Source organism: Petaurus breviceps, unplaced genomic scaffold (genome assembly GCF_028583685.1).
Source record: "Petaurus breviceps papuanus isolate PSGF00001 unplaced genomic scaffold, PetGlider_PUasm1.0 227, whole genome shotgun sequence".
Taxonomy (NCBI): domain Eukaryota; kingdom Metazoa; phylum Chordata; class Mammalia; order Diprotodontia; family Petauridae; genus Petaurus; species Petaurus breviceps.
In genome coordinates, this window is record NW_027185896.1 from 9,344,612 (window position 1) to 9,355,736 (window position 11,125).

Genomic DNA, 11,125 nt, shown 5'->3' on the forward strand with positions numbered 1-11,125 from the left:
GTTTGATGACTGATTTTGATAGACTTAGCCCTTCTCAGGAATGCAAGGACCTAAAACAATTCCAAGGACTCATGATGGAAAATGCCATCCACATCCAGAGAAAGAGTCTATGGAATCGGAATGCAGAGCAAAGCAGTCTATTTTCTTTTTTGTTTTTGTTTTGTTTTGTTTTTCTTTCTCATGGTTTCTCCCATTCATTATAATTCTATGCAACATGACTAATGAGGAAATGTGTTTAATAGGAATGTATGTGTAGAGCCTATATCAGATTGCATGCCTTCTTAGGGAGGGAGGGGGAGAAAATTCCAAACTTATGGAAGTGAATATTGGAAACTAAAAATAAATAAATTAATAAACTGGAAAGGAAAGAGCTCTCCCCCTCCCCATAGCCAAGAAAGATATCTGAGCTGGCTCTCCTCTTCCTTTTTTGGACCACATCTGTAGACTAGAGATGCCACTTGTATGACCTCCACAGGGTTGTGAGGAAAACATTTTTGTAAGCCTTAAAGTGCCATGGAATGGCTATTATTTAATATAGTTACTGATGCTAATTAATGGGAAAGGAGAGACCTTGAGTGACCTGGGCCGCTTGGCCTATTGAAGCTCTTTCCAAGGGATGGGCACAGTTGGTCACCCAGCCTGCTCCTCAAAGAACCTCAGCAACCCAGACTTTTCTCTCTAGGGTGACCAATGACTTCTTAGAGGACAAATCTGATGGCCTTGTCTCAGTCTTCATCCTTTATCCTCATCCTCTTTTATCCTGTGTACTCAGTCTTCCTCATCCTCTGTTCTGTAGCACTTGACACTGTTGACCATTCCCTCTTTCTGGATATTCTCTCCACCTTTGGTTTCTGTGACACCAATCTCTCTTGTTTTCCCCCTGCCTGTCCATCTTCTCCTCAATTTCATTTCCAGAATTATCTATCATTCATATCCTACCACTTAACTGTGGTCCCAAGGTTCTATCTTGGTCCTTGCTTTCTTCTCTACCTTCTCTCTTGGTGATCTCATTAACTTGTGTGTTCAAGTATCATCTCTAAGCAAATGACATCAAGATATGTGTGTATGTATATATGTATGTACACCATACATGTAAGTATATATGCATACACATACATATATATGTATTTATATGTGCATAATGTCTCCTGATCTCCAATCACGTATCACAACCTGTTGAATTTCTTCAACTGGATATCTCATTGGCACCTCAAACTTGACTTGTCCAAAGTAATTCATCATTTCCCCATCAGTCCTACCCAAACCACCCTTTCTCCAAACTTCCTTTGAGGGCACCATCATCCTTCCAGTCACTCATATTTGAAACCTTGGAAGCTTCCTCCCCTCTCCCCTCTCCCTTCTTCACCCCACCCCTATACCTCATCAGTTGCCAAGTCTTGTCCATTATACCTCCAGAATCACCGCTCACCTCCTTCCTCTTCTCTCCATTTACATGGCGTTTAGGCTCTCAAAGCCTCTCACCTGCATTTTTTTCAATTCCCTCCTAGAAGGACTCATGGCTTCCAGTCTGTCCCCATCTCCCATTTGTCCTCTACACTGGTGCCCTCAAGCTCAATAGCAACGGAGATCACTTCATCCACACCTAAGGATCCCTGTGGGTTGTACTGACAGTGTTCAAATGTAATATTACCTATATTTTATTGTATTTTTATTTACTTTGTTGGATATTTGTTCTTGCTCAGTGGCTTCAGTTGTGTCTAACTCTCCATGACCCTGTTTGGGGCTTCCCTGACAAAGATACTGCAGCAGTCTGCCATTTCCTTCTCCAGTGCATTTTATAGACGAGGAAACTGAGGCAAACAGTCAATTGCCCAGGGTCACACAGATGGTAAGTGTATTTCCTAATTACCTTTTAATCCGAATCCTTGCCCTTTGGAGTGTTTTGGAGACCTGCTTGTTTAACTGCAAGGCTGCCAGAATCATCTTCCTACAGCACAGGTCTTAGCATGCCACCCTACCTACTCCAGATCACTCCCCATTACCTCTAAGATAAAATGCAGACTCCTGGGCCCGTATGGCTTCCTGTCATGTCTCCTGCCTACCTCTCTAGGTTTATTGCTATTCCTTCCCTCCCCTCCACATTCTAGCCAGACTGGCCTATTGGTCACACCCCAGCCTCAGCACTGCAGGCTGCCTCCTTGCCTATGCAAGCCCAGTGGGCCATCCTTCCTCACCTCCACTCTGGGGATCCTGAAGCTGCCTTCATGTTTAGCTCCTGGTTCAGTGGCCACAAGAGTCTTTCCTGACTCACTGAATCATCAGCATTCCCATTCCCCTTCCCCTTCCCTGTCTTTCCTGAGCCCCCTCATTATTGGTATTTTGTCATGCCTCTTAAAATCATTTGATAGGCACTTATGCTTTTTACAGGGTTGTACTGGCCCTGTAGAATGCAAGCTCCTTGAGGACAGGGCATTTTTTCTTTCCTTCTTGAACCTCGGTGCTAAGCACAGTGCTTTCATATAGTAGGCACGTCATAAAATGACTTTTGGATTGGACTGGCATCTCTGAGTTGGGAGGAACTTGAGGGGGCCACTTGATCCAATGTTGATATAATGCCAGGCGTTGTCCCACCCTCGAGCATCATGATAACCTCTGCCAGGGATAGATAGCCCATTACTTCTAGTGGGCACCCATTCTATTAAACCACCTCTGGCTGCAACCCCTTCCCTACCCAGTGAGGGACCCATCCCCTTCCAAGGATCGAGCCACGTGCAAGATACGCTATTTATTGCTCATTGTTGAGAACAAATGGTTTAGTCTCTGCTTCTGTCTGTATTTGGTTTTCTGGGGTACCTTCTAGATTTCTATACCTGTTTCCCCACCCAACAAGAGGTGCCCTGTGAAGGGAGCTCACCTCTGTGTCTTCTGCCTGTAGGGCTGGGCCCTCAGTAGATTCATTAAAAACCTGGTGATGGATTGCTGGGGAGCTGAAGGGACAGTAGAGGGGCTGGGGCTCCAGCCTTGCATAACTTGCTTGATCTTTGGTATTTCCAGAATAAAAATTGGTCTAGAAAGGGAGGGGATGGCTGTTGGGCTGGGAGGTTGGTCATTGGGGCTCCATTGGAGTAGGGAACTCACTGCTTAGGAAAATCCTTTCTTATCCCACCTTCACTCTTCTTCCCCCTCCAGTAGCAGAATCCCCTAACCCTTGATGTGTGTGGGGCTTGAGGCTCCTGTTCCCAGACCTGGCTGGATCGATGAAAGCTAGTACTCTGCCCTAGCCCGCCCCTCGAGCCCCAGTGGCTATTGGCCAGGCCTTCTGTAAGGGCCTTTGGTCCCAGGGATTGTCAACACTAACCCATCCCCCTACTCCTTTCCTGGTCCTTAACCCCTGCGCTGGTGCCCATCTGATGTCCCCATGATAGTTCTACTGGAACAAGCTGAGGCCCTGAGAGGACCTTGGAGTGAGGGCTTTGGGAGGGGGGGGGTCAGGAGGTGGAGGCCAGTCAGGGAGAAGAGAGAAGCCCTAAAAGGGAAAGTAGCTTGCTTAGATTCAGTAGCTCTGCACCCATCCCTCTTGGGTAGCTCCCTTGAGCCCCTTAGATGAACCCTGAAGAGTGGTCCAGAAGGAAGGGATCTCCTCTGAACCCAGCCATTCAGACTCCCATGGCCCTGGAGTAGGGACAGCAGGGTTTAGGTTACACTAGGGAGTTCCAGAGATCTCATGCCTCTATCGTATATCCTTTCAGGAGCTGGGGGAAGAGGCCTTTCTAGCTGAGTTTAGGCTTTGGTTCCCTGAAATTCCTTAGTAAGTGAAGGCCTTGGAGCTGGTCAATGCTCTCTGCCAGGCCTGGGTACACCAGGTGCTAGTTCTCTCACATGGAGGTGACAGAGCGGGGTGGGAAAGGGGTGGGGCACATTGTGTTCCTTTGGGAGACTAGGGGGAGGAACCTGGGCACCCTCTCCCAGAGCTGAGGCCAGACTTGGAGGGCTATTGGTCCTAAGGAGAGGGTGGCACAGGCCTGGCCTTGGTGATCCTGGAGAGAAGCAACCAGTTTTCCCCATCCAACCCTTCCCTTCCCCCTACAGAAGGGTCTTTCTTTCAACCTGTAGGGTAGAGGCTGTGATCAAAGCTGAGTCATTCTGCTTCATTCCAACCAGTGACCTGACTAGGGCCAGCCAGTGTGGGACTCAGGGGACCAAGAGAGCAGAGCCGTGAAGGGCAGGACTGGGGGAACCAGGATATCCTCCCCCCAGTCTTGTTCCTGGCCTGACTGGCTCAAGGGAGACTCAGCCAGGAGCCTGGACTACAGTGTCTAACTGGGAGAAAGGGAAGGTGAGGTTTGGGTCTGAGGAAGCAATTAGAGGTAGTTCCCTGGTATCCGTGGGAGTGGGGAGTGGGGAGGGGAGTGTTCTGCTTGATGGGCCTTTTCTGGGGCCTGAACCCCTTGGACAGTGGCTACAGGAACCTGTCTGCCCAGATGGGCCTAAGGACTCTGGGAGGCCCAGAATAATTTAGAAGCCTGGTATCTGGTCCTTACCCAAGAGCTCTTGGCTGAACTGGATTAGGTTTGGGGGCTGAAAGAGATGGAGGCCCTGGAGTCAGTCGGGGTTCCCATTCCTGGGGGAATAAATGAGAGTTCTAGAGAAGGAAATGGTTGGGAACTCAAGGAAATCAAGTCGGAGGGTTACCTATGGGGCAGCATGCCCTAGGCCTAGCAGAGAAAGCAGACTTGGGGTCAGGAGACCTGGAATTGAATCCTGACTCCCTCACTTACTAGCTGTGTGACCTCTGCAAGTCTCTTCTTCTCCTTGAGCTGTTTCTTCATCTGTAAAATGCAGATAATCATAAGCACGCTACCTACCCCACAGTGCTGGTGTGAGCAATGCTTTATGCAACTCAGACTGAAATCTTAAAAGAGCTATGGGCATGGGAAGTGCGTATTCCTAGACAGCTGAGCTTCTGAGGCCAAGATCCTGACTTATCTAAATTTCACAGCTCCCCAGCACGGTGTTCTGTGCACAGTAGGTTGTCTGTACACAGTACTGATGGAATGAATGAACGAGTGCTGCAGGATGGATCCAGAGTTCGGGTAGTCTGGGGAGAGGAAAAAAGAGAGAGTCAGGTGTGTGTGTGTGTGTGTGTGTGTGTGTGTGTGTGTGTGTGTGTGTGCGCGCGAGTGTCCGTACAGAGCCCCTGGTGGCCCGTGGTGCCTCTGGCCCTGGGAAGGGGAGGCAGGGTCCCAGAAAGCTGGGGTGACCTGAGAGGGAGGATGAGGTCCAAATCTGGAACCTAGTCCAGGTCAGTGGCCCGGGCAAGATCAGGGTCCAGGGATGTGATCGAAGTCTGGAGTGGAGAATCTGATGACCAACGTGCCCAGACTGAGCGAGGGGCTGGGGTGGGCGGGGGCGCGGCTTGCTGGAGAGGAGGACGGGCTGCTTGGGTCCGAGGTGGTGCCCGAGGAGTCAGGGGAAGGGAGGTCCAGAGCCCAGGCCTGGGGCCTGCGCTGGACAGGCCAGTCCTCACCGGCTCAGAAGAGGCCGCAGTCTTTCAGGTTCTCCTTGATGATGATGTCGGTGACCGCGTCGAATACGAACTTGACGTTCTGGGTATCTGTGGCGCAAGTCATGTGCGAGTAAATCTCCTTCACGTCCCTCCGCATGTTCAGCTCCAGGAACTGGACCTTAATGTAGTTGCCTGCATCCTCGTAGGTGTTGGGGCCTGAGGGGATCCGGATGGGGGAGGGGCTGGTCACGTGGACTCCGATGGGGCTCAACTTCTCGGGCCGCCCCTCCAAACCCCAGACCCCTGCCCCTGCCTAGCCCAGCCAGCTGTTCGTGGGTCCCAAAGAGCCGGGGGAGGGAGGGGGGAGCGGGGGTGTCGGGGACGAAAAGTCAGAGTTAGGGATGGAGGATACAGTGTGGGGGGTCAGAGACAGGTGTGAAGGAGTCAGGATGGAATAGAGATAAAGGGTCAGTAATCGAGTTGGGACTGGGTCTGTGTGTGTGTCAGGGTGAGGGGGAGCTGGGAATAGAGATTGAAGGCTGGGGATGAAGGATTAAGGGTTGGAGGGTCAGGATGTGGGATGAATGGTCAGGGCTGGACATGGAGAGGGGTAGGACTTGAGATGAAACATAAACACGGGACTGAGGGGAGGGTTCAGGGATAGAGGGTCAGGCTTAAGAATAATCCTATTCTTATAGGATTATCATAGATTTATTATAGGATGTCTGGGATGGGGTGAGAATTTGGAAGAGGTATGGTGGGGTCACGGCTTGGAGATGGATGGGTTCAAGGATGGAGATTAAGAACTGGGGCTGAGGATCTCCATTTAGAAATGGAGATGGAAAGCCATAGTCCAGTTTCAGGAATCTATAGGAGGCACTCCCAAGAGAGCCCTATTTCCCCTGCAAAGGACTCCTAGAGATGATGGCTACAAGCTGGTGGGGATTTTGGTGGAGATGGGGTGCCATCTAGTGGTCACACTTGGAACACACAGGCTCCTGGAAGTGAGGAGGACAGAGAGGTAGGGAGTCCCCCTTAACTTCAGATTCTGAAGTTAGGATTCTGCAACACTCCCAGCAGCCCAGGCACGGATAGCAGGGCTAAGGATTTGGCAGCTGCACGGGGGCCAATGCAGGGCTAGCTTTCTCTCACCATCATAGTCAGGGAAGCAGATGCTGAGATGGGCCTTCTTAATCTTCTCGGTGAAAACGTCCTTTTTGTTAAGGAACAAGACAATGGATGTTGTGGCAAAGTAACGATGGTTACAGATGCTGTTGAACAGGTGGAGACTCTCATGCATCCGGTTCTGGGGGCAAGAGTGGAAAGAGGGCAGAACCATAACTAGGAATTCTGGAGCCCAGAGAAAATTCATTTGAGGGGAAGGGGCATGAACTTAGGATTCAAGTTCTTGTGAGGGAAGAGACCTGGGCACACTGTCACTGTGGGGGGTGGGGGTGGGGACAAGCTTCAGGTTTCCTTTCTCTAAGCAAGAGAAATGTCAAATTATGCCCATGGGTTCCCAGGACAATCTGTCCTGTATAGGTGTGATCATGCTGAGAGATAGGGTGGCCCATGCCCCAGATTCTGACATGCCTGATATCCAACCACTGATGCCTGACTATGAGAGAGAGAGACAGCCAATGAGGGGTCAGTTGGGAGAATAGTGGTAGGCCCTGGAAGAAGGGCTTAGTAAGGAGGGGCCCCTGAGTATTAGCCAATCTAGGGCTAGATGAGGCATGGACAGAGGACCACATAATGCAGGGATAGACTGACAGACCAACAGGGGAGAACACCCTGATATCAACCATTGGCTGAACCCCCAAACCCTCCCCAAAGGTATTCCCTCAGGCTAGGGGCTTCTTTAAGATAAGGGCCTCTACCCACCACTTCATCATCTTCCACCAACACCATGTCATAGGCGCTGAGAGCCGCAATAAAGATGATGCAGGTAACGCCTTCGAAGCAGTGTATCCATTTTTTCCTCTCTGAGCGCTGGCCCCCCACGTCAAACATTCTGCCAGAGAATAGGGTACCTCTTGGGACACTACCCCCAAATCCCCTGACCCCAGGCTCCCTCTATCCTTCACCAGAAGAGGAGGGGGCCTGACCCATCCCTCTAAAGTGGAAAAAAACAAAACCAAAAAGAGCCATGAAACATTTAGTGAGCTCCAATTTTGTTTGAAGAATGTCAGCCACGGGGCCTGAGGTTTGAGAGGCAGGGGGAGCTCACAAAGGGAGAACTATGGAGCAGAAATAGAGATGGGGATTGTAATGGTTGGTGCTGGAGGACTCAGTGAGAGGGGTGGAGGGCTCAGGGATGGGTTGCAAGTTGAATGAAGAGACAGAGGACTCAGGAAAGGAACAGGGCCCCAGGGAAGGGGAGGGAGGCTCAGTAAGTTTGGCCTCCTTACCTGAAGTGGAGGTCCTTGAAGGAGAATTGGGTCTCGATGATGCCTGTTGTCTTGACTCGGGACCTCAGCACGTCCTGTTCCGTGGGCACATAGCCGGGGGTCACCAGACGCTCCAGGTCTGAGAGGTAGCTGACCAAAGAGTACAACCAGATGACGTTGGGAGGGACCCCCTAGAAAAAGGGCTGTGGGATATTCTTGGGTCTCTTTGTGGAGACCTAGGGGAGACCTCGGGGGAGCTCTGAGCTGAAGCTAGACCTGTGATTTTACTGGTATTCTGACATCCCTGGTGAGGAAACTCCTTGTCACTTTCTCTACAATGTATGTATGGGTGGTATAGTACAGAGAAAGTTGGCCTCTGAACCAGGAAGACCGGAGTCAGCCTCTGAGTAAGGGCCTCCATACAGGGGACAGGATCAGTCAGGATAACTCCCAGGGTAATGGAACATGTACCCAAGGGCTCTTGCCCAGGAGCCCTTTCCCAGAGAGTATTGAAATGGCCCTTTCCCAGCCCACCAACCTAGTCCCTTTTCTCTCCTCTCTCCAATCTACCCTCCACAGTTCTCCCCAGTCAGTCTCCTGCAGGACCTCCCCATTGCCAATGGCTCAATGTGCCCCAGACTCATCCTGAATCTTTCCTTTCCTCGGGTCCTCCTCTCTACTTCCCTCTCCTCCCCTCCCCTCCTTTCTTTCAGGGCTCATCTCAGGTGTCATTTCCTCAGTTTCCTACCCCCCCCATAGTGAAAGGGATCCCCCCCAGCCCTTTCCTTTTCTGCTCTCCCATTCTCTCTTAGCTATTTGCATGCCTCTTATATCCCTTGTTTGACTATGTCTTTGAGGAGAATTGTCTTGTTATCACCTTTGTATTCCTAATGCCCAGCCCTGGATCCTCACTATAGTTGTCATTCAGTCAGTCAACAAGCATTTTATTTTTTAGGCACTTACTCAGTGCCAGGCACAGTGCTGAGTAATGAGGGGCACAAAGAAAGGGAAAAACATGGCCCCTGCCTTCAGGGAGCTCACCCTCTGATGGGCAGATTATATAAGATATAGCTATGTAAGTGAAAGGTAATCTGGGAGGGAAGGCACCATTGGCGAGGTTGCCATTTGAATCGAATTGGTCTGAGGTAGCAGCCAGACCCTGAGGCCTTGGGACCTGACCTCCAAGCTAGGGGGAGCCCTAGCCTCTCTGCCCCCCAATCTGGTCCCTGGGGTGTCTGGGAACTCACTATCCTGCAGAGTCATTGAGCTGGTATTCAGAGGCTCTGTCAAAGCAGGCTTGGATGCCTGAGTCCTTCCACAGCCGTTGAATGATGTCGGACATCTCCTTGGGCATTGTGCCCTCCTCAATGGTGTCCGCCATATGCATTAGCTTCCTTGCATCATCCTGGGAATAGTTAAGGTCATGGTCAGAACTCTTTGACCATGTGCAGATTGGGGGGAATGAAAATCAAAGCATGGGGATGGAAGGTGGGTGGTATAGGCTGAGGCAGGGATTAGAGGTGGGGAAAGGGAGTTAATAATAGAAATCCTCTCCCTGACCCTATGGGCTGTAGATCCCTCCTAGATATCACTTGTCCACCCCAATGATTCTGATCCCACCTTTCCCTTTTCTGAATGACCAAGACCCAGGACTCTAGGTCCCAAGACTCCCAAACACATCTCTGCCTTGGGTGACCTTTCCCAGGTATCCCTGACTCCCTTCACCTTCCAGGTATCCTGGCCTTCATACTCTCTAAGTAAACCAACCCTATCCCTTCTGGGGCTCTTTTCTGACTTATGGTCAGTTCATTTACATTTACCCCCTACCACCTCCCTCCCCAGTGATCCAGGTCCTACCTATCTGTCCAAAAGTCCTTGCTGGACACCTTTTTGAGTACTCAGGGCTCCCCCCATATTTGGCAAAGTAAAAAGAGTACTAGACTTGGATGAAGAACTGGGTTTGAGTCCCCTCTTTGGGTCTCAGTTTCCCCTCTGGAAAATGAGAGGTTGGACTCAATTCTAAACCTGAAACTCTGTGATCCTGCCAGCTACAGCCAAGGCTCCCAGTCTGTCTCCCTCTACTAGTCACTCTGCTTTACCCCTACCCTATGCCTGCTAAGCCTGAGCCTTACTTGTCTGGCTGAGTCTCCGTACTGGATGTTGAGGGTTGTCATGGCCCGGACAATGGCCAGAATGGACTGCAGGGTGTTGCCATAAATGATGGCAATGAACTCCAGGCACTCCTCCAGGGAGTAACCGTCTTGATGGATAATTCTAGGGACAGCCAAGAAATAGCAGGATCAGCACCAGGTTGGAGTCATGTCCAATATGGAGGTGTCTGGGGGCAGGACAATGGGACTGATGCTCTGGTGTGTGTGGGGGAGAAGGGGGGTCTTTCATTTTACAATCCAGGCCTTTCCTAGAAGATGGTGCTCAGGAGGGCGGGGGTAGGGAAGAAGTGCATAAAGAGAAACACTCACTTCATCTGCTTAACGATGGTGCTTTTCCCAGATTCACCAGCCCCTGGAAACAGAAATACAAATCTGCTATGAACTACCTGAGACCATGCCATCTATGAGGACTACCCAGGAGCACCCAGGAAGGGAATAAAGGCCTATGAGTAAACTGATGGGCTAAGTAGACTCAAAAACACAATGGGAAGAGGATGGAGAATGCTAGACCTTGGGACAAAGGCTGTACCCCAGGCCAGCTGAGCTGTCTCCACGAGGTCCACGGCAGGGTCAAAGAATCCAAGGACTGTTCTTTCCCAAAGGGAAGGGTATCCAGAGTGCAATCCCTCCCATGGCCCTCTTCCCAGGGAAGGCATAAAGGACCTGGTGCTCCCCCCACTCTCCCCACTGGGTCAGGGCAAGGGTGAAGTGGGATGTCCAGCCAAGGATCACCCTGAGAGGCTCAGAGGGAATTAACTTCTTTCTGGGCTGGACCTTGGTATCCGGGTAGATTGGGGACATGGGGGCAGGGGAAGGAGGAAAGCAGGGATTAGAGGAGAAGAAAGGAAGGAAGGAAGGAAGGAAGGAAGGAAGGAAGAAAGAAAGAAAGAAAGAAAGAAAGAAAGAAAGAAAGAAAGAAAGAAAGAAAGAAAGAAAGAAAGAAAGAAAGAAAGAAAGAAAGAAAGAAAGAAAGAAAGAGAAAAAGAAAGAAAGAAAGAAAGAAAGAAAGAAAGAAAGAAAGAAAGAAAGAAAGAAAGAAAGGAAGGAAGGAAGGAAGGAAGGAAGGAAGGAAGGAAGGAAGGAAGGAAGGAAGGAAG

General features: G+C 50.4%; 1 protein-coding gene across 1 annotated transcript in view; it reads right to left on the minus strand.

Moving 5' to 3' along the window:
• Window positions 1-5,492: 5,492 nt before the first annotated feature.
• Window positions 5,493-11,125, minus strand: part of GNAT1 (G protein subunit alpha transducin 1) — a 9,331-nt gene continuing 3,698 nt past the window's right edge. Inside the window, exons 2-8 of the mRNA XM_069095415.1 lie at window positions 10,338-10,380; window positions 9,990-10,131; window positions 9,105-9,262; window positions 7,879-8,007; window positions 7,352-7,481; window positions 6,620-6,773; window positions 5,493-5,683 (exon numbers count right to left, since the gene is read on the minus strand). Of these exons, the coding sequence (XP_068951516.1) occupies window positions 5,493-5,683; window positions 6,620-6,773; window positions 7,352-7,481; window positions 7,879-8,007; window positions 9,105-9,262; window positions 9,990-10,131; window positions 10,338-10,380 (947 nt within the window). The remainder of the gene's footprint in view (window positions 5,684-6,619; window positions 6,774-7,351; window positions 7,482-7,878; window positions 8,008-9,104; window positions 9,263-9,989; window positions 10,132-10,337; window positions 10,381-11,125) is intronic.